At 41.0% G+C, this 18,322-nt stretch overlaps 1 protein-coding gene across 3 annotated transcripts; it reads left to right on the plus strand.

The window, feature by feature from the left end:
* The first annotated feature begins 1,544 nt into the window (after positions 1-1,544).
* ercc6l2 (excision repair cross-complementation group 6-like 2) lies at positions 1,545-18,280 on the plus strand. Of its 3 annotated transcripts, none has more exons than XM_050051692.1 (20): positions 1,545-1,837; positions 2,285-2,718; positions 2,835-2,954; positions 3,120-3,313; positions 3,459-3,552; positions 4,295-4,362; positions 4,508-4,715; positions 4,888-5,028; positions 6,047-6,163; positions 6,251-6,370; positions 6,456-6,527; positions 7,264-7,409; positions 7,520-7,615; positions 8,719-8,818; positions 8,900-9,046; positions 9,411-9,500; positions 12,280-13,288; positions 13,369-13,523; positions 14,738-14,895; positions 16,317-18,280. In XM_050051692.1, the coding sequence occupies exons 1-20, from the start codon at positions 1,810-1,812 to the stop codon at positions 17,593-17,595; spliced, it is 4,776 nt and encodes a 1,591-aa protein (XP_049907649.1). In that variant the 5' UTR covers positions 1,545-1,809; the 3' UTR covers positions 17,596-18,280. The 3 variants fall into 3 exon arrangements, with proteins under 3 accessions (XP_049907649.1, XP_049907648.1, XP_049907650.1); XM_050051691.1 differs by having other exon boundaries at positions 2,282-2,718; positions 16,317-18,279; XM_050051693.1 differs by lacking the exons at positions 1,545-1,837; positions 2,285-2,718; positions 2,835-2,954; positions 3,120-3,313 and having other exon boundaries at positions 3,482-3,547; positions 16,317-18,278.
* The last annotated feature ends 42 nt before the right edge of the window (positions 18,281-18,322 follow it).

Here is an 18,322-nt window from a genome sequence, read left to right on the forward strand (position 1 = left end):
TCGCTGTAATGCCAAATTGTGTCCTTAGAATCAGACTAGTAATAATGTACCCTACACATATTCACTGATTCCTTCTTTCTTTCTGAATAAACATACATGCTTATACACTATAAGGTCCTCTACACAGAGAGATTGGGCAATTAAATTCATTTACATTTACAAACTCTATCACAATTTGTGCAGTAGGCAATAGTCTCATGTATCCAGTAGAATGCTCAGTACTTCCAGAACATGCGTTTTGTGGTGATGAAGAGAGCATAGATAAGTTTTGTGAGAGTTTAGTGAAAATGCATGTGTTTTGGAAGTAGCCTGCAAGCATAGGACTGGATAAATGAAAGTTGTGAGAGAGTTTGTAAATGGATGTGTTATTATAGTTTTGCAGTCATTCAACATGGTCCCCAATCAATCAATTTACTGTTTTCTGCAGGGGCATGCAAGACATACAAAGCTTTCTTCACAAATCCAAGGAAGCATGGAATGACTAATCAAATGGTCATTTTGTGGGTGAAGTGTTCCTTTAATATCAATTACACGTGGGAAAGTGACATTTTACAATTTACATGTCAGCACCATGTAGTACATAATTAGGGTGTCTACAGGTATCAGACAGTTAAATTTAATGCTTTTTAAGACCTGTTCAAGACACAATTTAACTAAATTTAGGACAGATTTCTGGACAAATCTTGTTTTACTTATTTAAGCATTGCAAGTAAGCATTGCAGGCAGGTAGTATATATGTGGTCTGGTGCAGAGGTAAGTGTTTTATAGGAATATGGTTATTAGAGTGAGTTAAGCTGATTTACATTTTGCCAGCAGGTAAGTGGAGATATGATGTAAATGTCAGTTATATAGCTGTTTTTTTTTGTTTGTTTTTTAAGATTTGTAACATTAGAAATGAGGACTTTTACGTAGAAAGGTTTCTCTCATTTTCACAAAAAGAAATTTAAAAAATGGATAGATTAAATTAGATAAAATGTTTGTAGTAGTTAACACTCTACAAGACTATTAAGACTATTTAATGACTTTTAAGACCTTATTGTTGTAACATTTAATTTAAGACATTTTAAGACTTTTTAAAGACCTGTAGACTGATAATGGCACATTTACACATTATTGTGAATGGGCAGAAGTTCCAAGTAGGCGATCTGTAGCAGCAGAAATACAATAATATATTATTTTATTTTATTTTATTTTATTATGGATATATATAGCCTGTACATTCGCTGATAAGAGCACTGATGAGATTAAATGCTCCTCAGATTTTATTTCAGCATTTTTTAATTAAATTGAACCTAGTTTTGTTTTAGTTCGTAGAATGGTAATTTAGATTCGCCCCAGCACTTTCAACATGCTGTCCACAGTGAAATTTGTAAAGTTAAAAAAAAGGGGAGACAGTAAAATAACAAAAAACATTCGTTTTATTAAAATAAATAATTCTGTAGTATTTTTCTTTTGTGGAGTAGGTGTTCAAATTGTATTTTAAATCAGTTTGAAAATCGTCGAAAGTGCGTTTCTCGTCGTGAAAATACATAAACATCCATCAAGCTGCTGTGGGGCTGCAGCTGCTCTGCTGATTGTGTGTGTGTGTGTCTGTGTCTGTCTGTGTGCCTGTGCCTTTTTAGCAACTAAATGAACGTAACCGGAGGATAAAGTGAAAGCTTACTCAGTTTTCCCATAGTTGCCGTCGCCCTTTCTTTTGTTTAATATGTTCGCTAAGTTAAGCTAACCGAGCTAGCTAACGTTAGCATGCTACAGTGACTTCACCTACACACTGAGAAGAGGAGGGGAGGACTCTTACAATGTATCCTGATGGCTTCAACATCTACAGCAGATAAAGGTTTGAAATTAATGTTTTTTACTTATTTCTACAATTCAGTGGAACACTGGTTTACACAATACAAGCCCTACACAAAGCTTTCGAAGCTAGCTAATAATTAAGTTAGCCATATTTCCTGTCCAGGAACATTAGGGTCTTAGTTACTCTCTTATCATAAGATTGATTCAATCAGTAGGTCAGATCTATGTTTAGATAGGATAAACTTAACTACTGTTAGTCTGATGATATTGCAGGGAGTTTAATAGTAGGAAAATGCATCCCAAACCCTTCCATGAAAAGATATTATTTTGTGAAGATATTTGTTGTAAACCAAGGTAAAATTTGACTAATTTTGATTATACACACCCACTATTATCCAAAAAATGTGTGTGCTTTTGATTAATTATATTTGTTGATATGTTACAAAGCACATTTAACGAATGACATGCTTATATTGATTAATAGCAGCATGGCGTGAAGGTGACAGCTGTCTGGCCCCTGACCCAAGAGATGGCACCCTGCGAGAATCCACCATTAAGAGACTGATCTCCTCCTCGCATAATAATAATGAAACCACAGCATGGGTGGTGTTCACTAACCATGATGAAGATGCAGAAGAGAATGAGGAAGAAACGGCGGAAGCTGTGCCTGTCTCAAAACTCATGAGACCAGGTTTGAATCACTGCACCCAGGAAAAACCCCTGTTTCCCGGCAGCGTCACAGACACCAGGCTGTGTGTCCCCTTAGAGCTGGGCCATGTTGGTGGACACAGAGTCCCCTACACCATCAACAGATACCTGAGGGATTACCAGAGAGAGGGAATCAGGTTCATTTACAACAATTACATCCGTTCTAGAGGTTGTATCCTTGGGGACGACATGGGCTTGGGAAAAACTGTACAGGTACAAAGTACACTAGCTGCACATCTGTTGTCAGAAATGTTTAAATGTCTGCATGATTTCTCCACACGGCTGTCTCTCTTGATCTCGCTCTCGCCACCTCTTTGGTCATATTTTAGGTCATTGGTTTCCTTGCTGCTGTATTGCACAAAACAGGCACATGGCAGGACATCCAGAACAACAGGCCTCAGTTTCTGCAGAGTCAGATGACCTCCTCAAAGCAAAATAAATCAAACAAAGTGGGTATTGAAATATGCTATGTACATGGAAATATTTATGAATCATAAAACTTGTAGGGATAAATAAAGTCTTTTTTAAAATACCAGATGCATTCAATGACGTGCAGCAATAGTGTACAGCTGCAGATATGAGCACTGATTTGGTGTTTCCATGATCTGGTCCAGGTGTTCCTCATTGTGGCCCCACTGTCAGTGCTTTATAACTGGAAAGAGGAACTGGACACGTGGGGTCACTTCCAGTGTGTGGTGGTCCACGGTCTGAAAAAAGAGGAGGAGTTGGCTCGCATCAGGAAGGGACGCATTGAGATCGCTCTCACTACCTATGAGACTCTGCGCCTTTGTCTGGATCGGTTTAACAAGTAAGAACCGTGCTCAACACACACAGGCAACAAACACCACACAATACATGCTCCTTGTTTACATGTATTTAATTTATTCCTTAAATACATGATCTTTTTTTTTTTTTTTTTCTGTGACTAAAATCTACCTTTGCCCTTTCTGCAGCATAGACTGGTCGGCTGTGATTGTGGATGAGGCCCACAAGATAAAAAATCCTAACTCTCAGATCACGCAGGCCATGAAGAATCTGACATGTAAGGTCAGAGAACTTTATGTTAAAAGATTTTGGGCTTTTTTGTCTTTAATGAAAGGACAGTTTCAAAAGTGAATGGGGGAGAGAGAGGGGACAACATACAGAGAAGGGCCCTGGGCTGGAACTGAATCCACTTCCGCCGCGGCAAGGACACTGCACACCCCAGAGAGCTTTATGTTATGTCTTATGTCTTATTATTTTTTGTGTAATTAGACTCAGTGAGGGTTTATTGATGGTGGAGAGCCCTGATGGTGCTTGTCATTTAGAACTTTAATGTCTGTCCTCAAGTGCACAGGCGGAAGAAGTACTCAGATGTTTTACTCAAGTAAAGGTAATAATACTACAGTGTAGAAATACTCTGTTTACAGGTTTGCTCAAGTAAAAATATAAAAGTATTGGCATCAAAATATACATAAAGCACCAAAAGTGATAGTACTCATCATGCAGAATTTAATTACTTTATATATTGCTGCTTAGTTTAATCTATAATAATACATCATATTTTATTAGTTGTATTAGCAGAAAATCTAAATATTCAAGTAAAGTACAAGTACCCCAAAATTACTTAAGCACAATACTTGAGTAAATGTACTTAGTTACATTCTACTCCAGCACAAGTGGTTTTCTTCTGTGCTTTATTTAAAGTATATTGAATTGTACCACCAAAGTGATAAACTGCTAACAAAATAGTTAACCTAGCTTTGTATGTGGACTTTGCTTTTCATGCTATGCACTCATATTTCACCAGATCAGAGTCGGCCTGACTGGCACCATCTTACAGAACAACCTTGAGGAGCTGTGGTGTGTTATGGACTGGTGGGTTAAGAGACTTTTATGTTACAACACATTTGTCATTTGTGTATTCAGAAGCAGATCTCAATCATCTCATGCCCTGTAGTTTCAACTTTTTGTCTGAAAATTAGTTCCTAACAGCTTTCATATATTTTTTTATTCTATTTAGGGCCATACCTGGTTGTCTTGGCAACATAGGACATTTCAAGAACAAGTTTTCAGATCCTATTGAGCATGGTCAGAAGCACAGTGCAACCAAACGTGCCCTAGCCACAGGGAGGAAGACTGTCAGAGCCCTTGTGAGGAAGATTTCCCACTTGTTCCTCAGAAGAACTAAAGCTCTTATCAAGGAACAGCTGCCTAAGAAGGATGACAGGGTAAGACTGGTGAAGTCAGACCAGACTTTATCACTTTAATGGTTCTTCTGTTCTCTGGAAGCTCACAATTCACCATCTACATGATTATATTCCATCATCGTAATATTCAGATGAAGGTCTATGACGTCTTAAAGCAACCTTCAAAGAAACTCTGTGTTTGGTTTTCTCGAAGGTGGTGTATTGCACTCTGACAGACTTTCAGCGCAGTGTGTATCAGACGGTGCTGGACAGTGATGATGTGACGTTAATGCTGAGGTCTTCAGAGAAATGTGACTGTCAAAGTGGAAAAACCCGCGGAAGCTGCTGCTATCAAGTAGGTTCACGGCTTTTTATTGTTGCATGCTTCTGTATGCTGTGTATTGTAACAAGTTCAACTTAATTGTAGGGGTTCGGTTCTGATATTAATTAAGTGCATCTTATTTTTGACTCTTATGTGAGCAGGGTCAGATCACCTAAATCAGACAAACATGTTGGGAAGAAATGCTTTGTGTGATTTAGGTGAACTGTCCCTTTAGTTATCCAAGCAGTACGTCTGCATTCTGCTTTTTAAATACAGTGTAGTGCAGTGAAATTGAAAAAGCACAATATCAGAGCTTGTTATCATCATCCAAAATATTTAAAGGGGACCTATTATGCTTTTTCCTTATTGGATGCTCATGTTAAATGTGGCCAGGGTTTCAAATAATGCGGTAAATGTATTTAAAAGTAATTCCCTCTACATCCGCGACAAGATGACATGGGCTCGTAATGGATTTCTTTATATCCAGGCACGCTGCTGCAAATGTTTACTCTACATAGCCTACACTGTTACATGTAGCTACATGCTAATGTCAGGGAAACCTGTAATCTTGGTTGCTGATGTTATTAATTTCCCCTCGATTTCGGATCATATTCCGGCTGGGTCCTGTCTGCTTCTGTTTAGAAGCTTTCATTGGTGATTTTTAATTGGAGAAAGTGCCGCCATTCTCCATTACAGTCATTCACCCAGCTGCATCGACGGTGCAGAGATGCAAATCACAGCAGACTGGGCTTTTTTGGGAGGGAGCTTAAAGAGACAGGCGCCAAAACGGAGCCTTCTCAGACAGAGGGTGAACACAGTTGTTCGAGCACAGACAGTATAAAGAAATAAAGTGTTTAAGTGACCATTAAAGCATATAAACGTGTTCCTGTAGAAATCCAAAATACAAGTATGAACCTGAAAATAAGCATTATAGGTCCATATTAAATGTGGGAAGGATTATTGCAGTTGAATTACATTCATGGAAAATTGTCATGTGTTAGAAATAATTAAGGATTCACTCTGAGGGAAAAAAAAATCTATTTTATTGCAGAGAAACTCAAAAGGTGCAAAAATTAAGACGCTGTACTTCAGTTACATGGCCATACTGAGGAAGGTTGCCAACCATGTAGCATTGCTTCAGTCCACCACAGGCACCAGCAAGATGCAGGTAAAAACAGTTTTTCCAGACTTAGTTCATTGGACATCTTCTAGTTATGTGTTTGGTTCACTAATATGACTCATTTGTTTCTTCCAGGAAAGGTATGTGGCTGCCATTTGTAAAGAGGTATTTCAGAAGTTTCCAGACTTTATGAAGAGATGCAAAGATGAAGCATTTGAGGCCTTGTCGGACCCGATGTACAGTGGAAAGATGAAGGTACAATTTTGGAACAAAGGTTCAGAAACTTGAGCATTATGGGTTGTTTCCGTGTGGGTAAACAATGTATCTGTGTTCCTTTCAGGTTTTACAGAAGCTGCTGAAATATTACCTGCAAAGGAGAGATAAAGTACTTCTTTTTTCCCTCTCAACCAAGGTGAGAGCTGCGTTTGTGTGTTTATAGAAATCCGATTTTTAGTGTGTCAGTGTGTTTGCGTGTGTGAGTGCACAGATATATAGTGTTGGATTAGGATGAGCAGCGTGAAGAGGTGTTTTCGCTGTCGAAAAATGATTTGATGCTCAAAGCAATGTCATCTAAAATGGGAATACGCTTGTTGGTTTGAGAGATTTACACTATCCATTCAACTTTTAAACACAACAACAGCCTTGAACACACACCCTTAATTGCCACTGCTTTTAGAGCAGATGACTTGATTACAGAAAAAATAGTAGCAGGAGACATGGTTTTCTCATGACATACATTAATAGGTAAGCCTTGGGGTTTTATAAGTGGGGGCCATTAGAGTTTTAAAGATAATTAGACTCTGCAGAATCTAATGGTCGCTGTCACCCGAGACATTATGATAACATTTCTGGCTGCTATGAGGTCATATTTTCATGGCCTATGTTTTGCTTTTTTAGTCCATACAGTTTTGATTGTACAAGACTCAGTATTACCCATATAGTATATCTATAAATATACAAGCCTGGGGAAAATCTGTTTATTTTTTATTAAATATTTGTCTAGTTTTTACGTTTTATTTCTCAGTCAAAATCTTCAATCTTAACAATGAGTGAATTCACATGTTACATGTAGAGATGCAAGTTTTTACTCAGTTAATTCATGTGCTTTGAACCCTTCACAATTGTTTGTTGTGTTTTGAACCTGTCAGCTGTTAAATGTGCTGGAGAGCTACTGCATGGCGGAGGGACTGGACTACAGCAGGCTGGATGGGAACACCAAATCGAAAGAGAGAGTCCAGATCGTCAAGGAGTTCAACAACTCCTCTCACATCAACCTCTGCCTGGTTTCCACCTTGTTAGTTGAACAATAACAATTAGATTTCACATTTACATTTTAAGCCTAGTGGTGCTTTTTTCAGTATTCAGAACCTTGAAACTGCTGATAACTGGCTCTGTGTTCATTAGGGCGGGTGGTCTTGGTCTTAACTTTGTAGGGGCCAATGTGGTAGTGCTCTTTGACCCCACGTGGAACCCAGCCAGTGACCTCCAAGCTATTGACAGGTAGGTTGTGGGCCTTATCTTATCATGTATGTTAAGCTATAAGTATTCTGTCACTGCTTCACTTAACTGGCTTCAAAAAGCAGCTGTAGCTTCCAGTATAGCGTAACTACTAGTGATGTGCAGGTCAGGATTTTTTAAAACCCGCACCAGCCCGGCCTGTAAACACATGCATAATCAATGACCCAAACTGCAAACACAAACTGGAGCTGAAGGTTTCAAGCGTTGACCTACTTGTTATTAGCTATATTGTACTGTACGTCATTTCCAGTAAATATCACAGTATTAAAGACAGCAAATACTTCCCAATACTCATCTTTTAGGTCGGTCATTCCCAACTTGTGGGTCGTGGTCCGAAAATGGGTCACGGGTCCATTCTTAATGGACCACAAGTGACTCGCGAACATGTCAAGTTAGTAGAAAACACACTTAATTTTTGAAGTACAGTGAATTCCCAGAACAACCTTTTATGTTGAAGTGCCATTTCCTGTTTTAGAGTGAGTGGAAGACAGACAGCTACTTAACAGAGACAGCAAACTGGCTCGACGACATGGCCAAACACAAGTATGACGCTGAATATATTGAACTCTATGGACCTTGAACTAATGACTAAGGAGAAATCTGGATCTCATGGCTGGACCAGTTGGGAACCACTGTTTTAAGCGGTTACATCTTTTGAATAATCTCGAGTGGTCAGCTAATAGCCTACTTGGATTGTTTACAGGAGCGCACAGCTTATCCATACAGTGGTTTGTTTCCATGATGTTACAGAGGTGCATGTTTAACAGATTCACTTAGGACAGAGACACCCTTGCTTGCTGTTTTGGACATGTTAACAAACATTTTTAGCGGACATTACGACAGCAGACATTTAAATATGTTGGACTTCAACAGATTTTCCTAGTCAAAACAGAATAACAGAAAGCCTTAGTGCAGTAATGCTGATGATAAAGCCTGCAGTCTGTGGGTTGACCCGCGCATCATTTGTACCTAGTCATATTCTGACTGATATCATATACACTGTCTGATTTCAAAACATAAACATAGATCATTTTTACTATTTACATGCATGATACCTGTGTGTTGATATGTTTGTGTCTCTAAAGGGCGTATCGTATTGGCCAGTGCAGGGATGTGACTGTTCTTAGGCTGATCTCATTGGGGACTGTAGAGGAGGTTATCTACCTCAGACAAGTTTACAAACAGGTACTGGATTAATATAACCACACACACAAATCAAAGAATGACATAAAAATACTGAATTCGTGCCTTTGTCCCATCTTCCAGCAATTGCAGAGCTCTGTTGTGGGCAAGGAGAGTGCACGGCGGTATTTTGAGGCAGTGAATGGTGTCTATAAGGGGGAGCTGTTTGGGTTAAGAAACCTCTTCAGGCTGCAGACCCAAGGGACTTGCCTCACCCGCAAGATACTAGAGGTGAGATACACACTTACTGTTTCATTATGATGTGTTCCACTGTCTCAGTTTACCTTGTGTCACCAGGGATGTGGGACAGGTCTTACAAAACAGTCAACAAAACTTTTGCTTTATTTCTATTCTTTGGAATTTACTCTTATGTGTTTATATGGATTAGTAATGGAGGTCCTTTGCTCAAAGTGTTTTTGGTTTGATGTAGAGAACATGCCTAATACTCAAAAAAATGTCATGCATTGCCTAGAAAAAATGAATGTGAAAGATAACAAAGTTTTTGTTGATGATTGTAATGTCATTACATTGATGGTTTACAATAATATGGTTATGTTTTGATTAACGTGTGACTCACTTTTGCTCTCCCTGTCAGCGAGAAGGACAAGTGGAGGCTGGTGTAATGACAAGCAGCACACACACAGGCAAGGAGAAGGAGGAGGAGGAGGAGACGAAGGGAGTTAGCGTGAGTAACTCTGCCGTTCTCAGAGACCCAGAACTCGAGGGCACTCATCTTCCCATCCCTCTCTCCGTCTGCTCTCCCAGGCGGCCCACTCATCCTCACATTCCCACGTGAAAGAGTCGATACCTCAAACAGGGACCTTCCTGTCTGTCACTCAACCTATTCATGCAGTCTCATTTAACTTTCTCTGCCTTTAGCTCAAACTCTTTTCTTCATTGCTTCCTCGATTCTTCTTTGTCTTGTAATCTTCCTGTTCTTCGAGGAGTTTATCCAAAAATGTCCCATTTACAAGTAAAAACAGCTTCTACTTGGACAAAAATGTCAAAATGAGATCAATAATTCTACTTTATAAAGGAAGAACATGGAGAAAGTGATACTGTGCTGAAAATCTTCCTTGTCAGTATCACATACTCACCCTGCTGTAGGCTTTGTAAAGGTAGCAGTAAAAAGTTTGTGGTTTCCTCACAGGAGTTGTGGTTAGCTTGAGTTCAGGAAGTTACAATAGATTGATTTTTTTTATAGTGGGAAAAAGCTTTAAACCTGGAAATCTCTCAAACCACTTCAGTTTTAATCGTCATATTTTCAGCAAAATATGGCTCATTACACTGCGTTCATGTCTCATTATTATCCTCCTCAGATTGAAAAGTGCTCTTAAAGTAGTATTTGGCCTAAACTGTGAGTGTTTGCAACATACTGAGCATTAGTTTAGTGTTTTCAGAAGTTTGTATGGAAGTTTTTTTATTGCTTTTTTGCCATGAAAACCTGTAACAATTGGAGTCCATAGTGACTGACTGAGTTGAAGCTGACCTCCGCTCCTGTTCTCTGTCAGTGTGAGAACTACAAACTTTTTACAGCAATGCTTTCAAGTGCAGAGGATATTAATATTTAATTTTCTTCACATAAAAAAAGCCACAATGCCATAGATTTTGGGTGGAGTATCATTTTAAAGCCATTTTCACACTCATTATTTTGTGTTGTAGGAAAACTAAAGGATGAGGCTCTCTTTGTCTGCTTCTCACTTTCTCTCTGATGCTGTGTGAAACAGCTGGTTGTAATTACTTGCCTGTCCTAATGGAAGGAGCAGACCACACTGAAGCCTGTCTTCTGCTTTTCAGCTATTTATTTACACAGTGATACCCCTTATCATCCTGTTCCCAGCCAGGTCCTTTTTACAGGGCTGCTGCTCCACCGAGGCCTTTCAGATTCTTTCAAAAATACAGAATACACTGGGGTGCCTTTACACGCACAGAGAGAGGCTCGAGGCGTATACGCACCAACGTGCACACGAGCGCAACAGAATTGCGGAGGAGTCATCCAGTTGGCAAATTTTGTGAAATTGGAATCGCTGTTGGTGGTCGCTGCCATAAAGCTCCAGGAAATGTTATGACCCCTTTGTTTTCTTCATATTACATCATGATGGAGGGCATGTGTCACATTGATGTTTATTATGATTTATTGTTGCAAACATCTGTTTTGTATTACACGATGAAAGTTCACATGGGCTGGTCCGCACTACAAGATGGCGTTAACAAGGGAATTGAGGAATTTGTAGCCTTTTGGTGCAATTTTTGTAGCCAAATATTTCTCACGCTGCAAATATACAGTTTATTTTGAAGTTTCGCATCAATTTCTTGTTCTCACACAACCTACTTTGTACCACTCTCTGTGCAAATTAGTAGGGCTGCCCCCTAATAGTCGACCAAATGTTAGTAGACCTGAAAGGTCATTAGTCGGCAAGATTTCATTGATCGCTTAATCACAGAAAAAAACAAACAAACTTGAAACTCTATTAGGAGCTGCGCCTTGTCAAAATAAATCTAAACCTATATGACTAGACCATGTGGGAATTTAATTTGAAAGGACAGACACAGGAAGTGGCCACGCTCAGCAGTCAGACAGGAGTCAGGCTAATTTCCAGGGCTGGTATCTGCGGTTATTCCACAGGCTAGTTAATAACACGTTGGGCAGGAAATCCAAAGTGTGGGATCATTTTGAGAAGGTGAAGGACGAACCCAAGGTGATATGTAAACTCATCTTCATTGGTCGACTACAAACATGACGTATCATCTGAAACATGTCAGTAGCTACATGCCCATTAGCCACTTAGCACAATCATTACTGCTTTGCCGACAGCGTCATTAACAGGCGGCTCGCTCAGTGTGTGACGTGCACTTGTAGATAAAATATAGGCCTATATTAATGAAGGTTCATTAGTACGGTTTTGTATTTCTCTGTAATGTAGCACAGTGTTAACAATGTTACTTGAACTCAAACCATTGTGTTGCCCTGCCCAAAATATATAATTTAATAATGAAATCGATATCATAAACATGTGGGCGACTAGTCGACTAATGGCCCTAAATGATTGGTCGACTAGGAAAATTCTTACTCCGGGGGCAGACCTACAAATTAGGGATGTTCCTAACAGTAAATTTCCCTGACATTTAAACAGAAATTTAAACAGTACGTCCAACTAATAACAAGCCTTAGTACGTACTTTCTGTGCTTGCAAGTCTGAGATTGAACTTGTGTGTTTGTGTGTGTCTGGGAAGGAGACAGGGAGAGGGAGAAAGAGCTGTTGATGATCAGAGCTCCTGGTTACTCTTGTACGCCAATCTGGGCATCCTAATAATATGTTTAACTGACTAATATATCTGATGCGGACTAGCGAGGGTAGCAACATTTAACTGACTAGTTGACTAACGCATCTGTTCTGCAAATCTGTACTTATCTGTAAATCTGAACTTTTCTTTAGCTGTTTGTTTCCACCTTTTTATTTAAGGCACCTGGAGATTCTGCAGACGGCCCTGCTCCAAAGGAGCCTGCCAAGGAGTACAGAGATGCGTCAAAGATGGCCATAGGCGTGTTGGACTTCAGCAGTGGGAGTGAAGAGGATGATGAGGTGAAGGGACTAAAGAGAAAGGTGTCAAACCTCAATGCAGTGGATGGCAGCAGGGGTGTGAATGACGCCACCAGTCCTGGTCGAATGAGTCTCCTCCAGCACGGTTTCTCCAGGCTCCTCGAAAGGGTCAAAGGAAAACCAGAGTCAGCAGAAGGGGACAGCAGTACGGATATAGAAGAAAGCCCGTCTGAGGAAGGTGCTGAGGATCAAAAGATGGAGGGTACCTCCTCTGGCATCGGCAAGAGCTCCAATGCAGGAAATGGTGCAGTCTGTCTCCCTAAGTTAGGAAAGAAAACCTGGGACTTCACCAGTGGTTCAGACAAAGAAGACAGGGAGAAGAAAGATGGGGGGAGACCAGAGAGGGTTTCTCTCTTGAAGCAGAGCGATGATGCTGTAAGACAGAGACAGGACCTGAAAGGGTGGGTAGATAAGAAGATTGTAGATGAGGAGAGTGATGAAAATTCCTCACCAGACAAAAAGAAACCTTACAAGCTTAAAACTCCAGTTCCAAGAGTGTCCTGCTTTGAGGGTTACTCAGATGAATCTGAGGATTTTGACTTAGACGCAAAGACATGGCCCAAGAGGGACGCTTCAAATTCACATGGCGGAGGAGGTGACAGTGGAAGAGGAGGGCCAGACTGCAATAGAAAGAGGCAAAGAACTAAAGCTAGGAGCAAGGCCAGATCCAAACACACAGAAGACAAAGAGACATTCACATCTTCCGACGAGGAACACACTCCTGTTAAGAAAGGGAGATCTACAGGAGCTGCAACAACTGACACGACAAAGAGACAAGCAGGGACGCCCAAAGCTGTTTCATTTACAAGTCTTAAACGTCAGACATCTTCAGCACCCAAAGGAAAGGATGTAACCATCGACAGTGTGCTAGGTCAGATTCAATATTTATTTTTACATGCTGCTAATTTTTTTGAACTTCATTTCAACATTAATGTATATTTCTGTTTAAAGGTGGTGTAAATGAGGTGGTGTACACCCACTCTAACCAGCGTGTGGTGGGAGGGAGCAAAGCAGAGCAGTGGATCAGCAGAGCTGCTGTACGAGACGTGTTTGAGCGAAAGATAAACTCTCAGCTGCCGGCCAATCACCTTCTAGACATCGACGAGGTACATACTGCTTTAACATTGATCTGGTTTAGACTTGTAAACGTAGTTTTATGGTTGTCAGGGTTCTCATGGCCATGGGAAACCTGGAAAAGTCATGGAATTTCAAAAAATCATTGGTAGTTTTGGGAAGTTATGGATTTTTGTTGTGTGTTTCTGTAGCTGTTGACGTAACGTTTTGTTTACCATCATGTAGGTTTCTTCATTTTCCTCCCACACGCCGTCTCTCCCTCCTTTTATGACAGCTAACTGAAATTATGTTTGAATAGAATTTGAATTTGATTTGTTTGAAAAATGCCGGGCGAGCTGGCAAAGTAAAATAAAATTAGTATGGGTTCCTGAAAAGTCGTGAAAAAGTTTTGCAATTTTTTTTCCATGAAAATGTGTGTGAACCCTGGCATTTATCTCGCCTTCCCAAATTTATTGTGGTCGACAAGAGAAAACGCGCTGCAACAGCCCAAAACATTTCCACGAGCAGGAACATGCTGCAGCTTCAGAAACAATGACAATTCCAAACCACATGTGAAAGTCTAAAACAAATACAACAATGGAAACGTGCAAAGTCGAAAACAAACTCCAAAAACAAGTGCAACGGAAAAAAACTGCCTACCCAGTCAAAACAAAAGAGGCTAAGTAGTTGAGTTTGATTTTCAACCCCAGAAAAAGACCAGACGAGAGTTTGTTTTTGAAGAGAAAAGGCAGGTTGAGTAAGGAGGTGACATGAAAAGCAACTTATTCTTTTTTTATGTTTGGCCTTAGTCTTTCCCAGTATCATAAAAAACATTTTTCTCTTTCATGGAAATGTTTTGGGCCGTTGTAGCACATTTGCCCTCGTCCACCACCGTACAAATTAGATTAGATAAATCAAATTACATTTGAAAAACTTACCAGGAATATATTTTTTTCAGAAACCCTTGACAGGATTACTCAATAATCCACAGGCCTCGCTGTAAACATTGTCATTTAGACCTGTTTTCTACCAAAGTGTGCCTGGCAATTATATATTGGCATGCAGAGTGAGGCTCGCCAGTATCAGACAAACATGCTTCATAAGACACAAGTGACTCCAAACACACATGGTTCTTAGCTTGACGATAGCTCAGTTTTGATTCATAATAAGGTCTGTGGACTTCTTTGTCTTGATTTTTGGATTAGAGGTATTTCATTTTCAAAGTGTAATTATTTGGTGTGCTCCACATCTCGTTTGATTGTACCAGAGCCTGTCACAGAGCCAACCAGACAGTGAGCTTTTCCCCTCGACTGTCACACTTGAGAAGCCCAGTGCGGACCATCCCGTCACCTTCAGCAACAAGATTGTGCTCCACAACAGACACACCACCATCATCATTGGAGAGACTCCCCAAGCCATATGCAGGTACTGAGAGGGTGTCAGACGAGGTGAGGTGAAGAGAAAAGAACGGAGGCGATAGTAGTTGGATAACGCAAAAAAGCTGAGAGGAAGAGATTTAGAAAAAGAGCGGATTGTAGATTATGAGATATGATGGATTTACCAAGAGAAGGGTTGAAGGGGTATGTAGTTTTACTGTTTTTGAACACGTCGGCTATTACTTTAGTTCATCAAGAATTCTTATTTTAAGTTTTATGCATGAATTCGATGTAATATGGGGTGAATAGTTGACATATAAATGGACGTTTGAAAGGTGAAGTATTCCTTTAAAATAAGGGAGCCTGCAAGGTTTGAGTAAGAATAAATGAGGCCAGTGGAAGAACGGGGGAAAGGGGGTGTAAAGAGTGAAGTCGGAAGAGAGAGGAATTCCTGGCAGTGTTGGGAAGCAGGCCAAAACTTACCACAAATATAGTGTTGAGCGCCCCCACCTGGGCCTCAGGAATTGTGTGTGTGTGTGTATGTGCGTTTAGCGAGAGACCACCTCTGAGCTTTCCCTTCCACCTATTTCCCAGCATCATGCCAAAGATTACCCAGTTATGTTCAGGCCCAACAGTGCAGGAGTTTTCCCCTTCCACAACCGCAGCCCTCCTGAGACTAACCAAAAATGATTGCCCGAGGACTTCCAAACCCACACTGATATACACACACACACGTCCTAACAAGCATTTACGCACACATACAGGCACACGGTGCTCAAACACACAACTCTGTCCTGCTGCATCACCTCCGCCCCCTACCTTCCCAAACACTCATATACAGACACACAGACACCTTTATGGGTCCAATCTCACTTCCCAAGGGGAAGGCTGTATCTCTGCCCAGAGGCTCACCAGGGAGTGAAAACACACACTAGTTATATTGATATCTCCTCAATTAACCTCGCTGTTTAACGATTTAAATCCACATGCGCGTCATGTTTTACTGCAGTTGCTTTTATTTATTGTTTTTCCAGTGAAAGCCACAAATGGTAATAACACCACCATAATGCTGCTGTACCACCAGCGACTTTGAAGTATTTCTGTCCCCGAGTCTGGTTAGACCAAAGTTTTAATGACTGCCTTGGAGCTGAGGAAAAACACCTCATACTGCACGGCTGTCTGGATATGAGCCTGAATATGTGGAGAACTATTCATCTTAGGCTAGGCCTGACAGACCCGCAGAATATCTGATTAATAGTATAGGCCTTGTGGTTTTTTAAAGACGTTATTTTACGTGTGATTTAAAGTACCTTACTGTATGCTCACATGTGCCAAATTCAGGCCTCATGCTAACTGTACGTGTCTGAATATGCTGTTAAATTTAGCAGATGATATTAGTTATAAAACCATTCGCATTTTTCGAGAACGTGCATGCATGTTTATTCACACTCATTTGTCCTTTGTGTGCAGGCAGCAGCTGGAGGAAATGTCACAAACGTTCAATTATCCCTCAGTCCAGCAGTTTGCAAAAGAGATTCTGAGTGGAAACTCAACCCACAGACTGGCCTGGCTTCGAAAGTATTACACCTCACAGAACCACCCTGACCTGACCAGTACAGTCACAAACAACTTCCCACAACCTGATTCAGCACAGGCCTCCTCCTCTTCAGCTGCTACCTCTTCAACATCCACCAAAACAGCCGCAAAATCTCGCACACATACCAGAACCCCACAAAAGGATGCTCCAAAAGCCAAGAGAAAGCCTAAGTACACTAAAAGGAATCCTGAAGCTAAAACTAAGCCCAAAACCCCACAAAACAATGTTCCCGCGCCACAGACAAAGCCTAGAAAGCCACAAAGTGATGCTCCATCACCCCAGAGAAAGCAAAAGATCCCACGAAGGAATGTCCCAGAACCTCTAAGTGATGTTCGGAGCCTTGAGTCAGAGGAGCAGGAGGAGACAGCCTGCGGTGCCAGAGGACCTAAGAGGACAAAGAGGGGTAGTGTTTCTAGTTCTGGAGCCTTCAGAGCTGGTGGTGGTCTTGGCTTGGAGCAGGCCAGCAGCAGTGGTCCGGGGTCTGGGGAGGCTGCTGCTTTCCTGAACCGCGCAGACAGAGATTTCCCTTCTTCTCCGGACCTCAGCCATGGCAGGTCCACCGCGTTATCCAAACCCACAGCACAGGGAAGGGAGCAGGAGCGGGAGCAAAAATTGTCTTCCAGGACCAGCGAGACTTTTCAAGGCCAGAGAGAAAATCCCCAGACCCCTTCCCTTCCTGCGCTGGGCACATCCACCTCCACCTCCAGTCACCGTTCCCTCCTCACAGATCTGATAGGAGACACCTCAATCCTTGACGACCTGTTAAAACCCAAACCCAGGGGTGCACAACAGAGGGACACCCCAAAAACACCCCCTGCACCCTCCTCCGTTTCAGTAAGCACGTGTGTCACTACACCGTCTCCATCCAGAGTAACTGTCAGGACTGATTCTCCTTCAGCAGGCTGCATAGACTCTCTGACCTCTCCAAAGTCGAACAAACCACCTTCACACCCGGTGGTGTCAAAGAGCAGTCGCAGAGACTTCTGGGACATCCTGAATGAGGGTAACGAGGAGAGCATCAACAGGTTAACAGACCCGGCGGAAGTGCAGCGGGTTTGCATCAGCGCTAAGTTTGCAGCAAGAGGTAGATCTAAAGAAGAGGAGAGCAAAAATCTCTGGAAGACTAATGACAAGTTCCTTTGGAAGAAATAATACAGGGGAGACAATTTTTATTTTAGTTTATTTTTCTATTTTACACCTTTTACTTTCAAAGTTTTAAGGAAGATGGTTAAAAAGAGACCTGAATGGAGATTTAAAGCAGGTTTTCTTGCTGCAGATATCTATTATTTTTTTTAAAAGTTTGTACCTTTTTAGAATATTTTATTACTGTAGTTATTTAAAAATATGTAGTGTTTACTGAATATTTGGGTTACTAGCATAACTGTTACTTAATAAACAGGGTGTTAATCACTCTGGGAATTTAAACCTTTGTATATTTTATGGACGTCATTGCATCGTTTATTGCTTATTTCTCTTTTTTTCTTTGACCTAACACACAGTCCACAAGGGAGCAGTCTAATACAGTGGTTCAGTCTCAGGGTCCAGATTTCTTCTCAGTCATTAGTTTAAGGTCCACATGTTTTAATATTTTCATTGTCATGCTTGTGTTTGGCCATGTCGTTGAGCTAGTGTGCTGTCTCTGCTGAGTAGCTGTCCATTATTCACTCATTTTACAGCAGGAAACAGCACTTCAAAATAAAAGCTCTGTGCCAACTCAGTGTGTTTTTTACAAACAACACGTTCCTGAGTCACTTGCGGTCCATTCAGAATGGACCCATGACCCACTTTTGGACCACAACACACCAGTTGGGAGCCACTGCTCTGATGTGTCATCACGGAGGCATTTACTTCTTCGTCTTTAAAAAAAAAAGTGGAAAAA

This window comes from Epinephelus moara, chromosome 8 (assembly GCF_006386435.1).
Source record: "Epinephelus moara isolate mb chromosome 8, YSFRI_EMoa_1.0, whole genome shotgun sequence".
Classification (NCBI taxonomy): Eukaryota; Metazoa; Chordata; class Actinopteri; order Perciformes; family Serranidae; genus Epinephelus; species Epinephelus moara.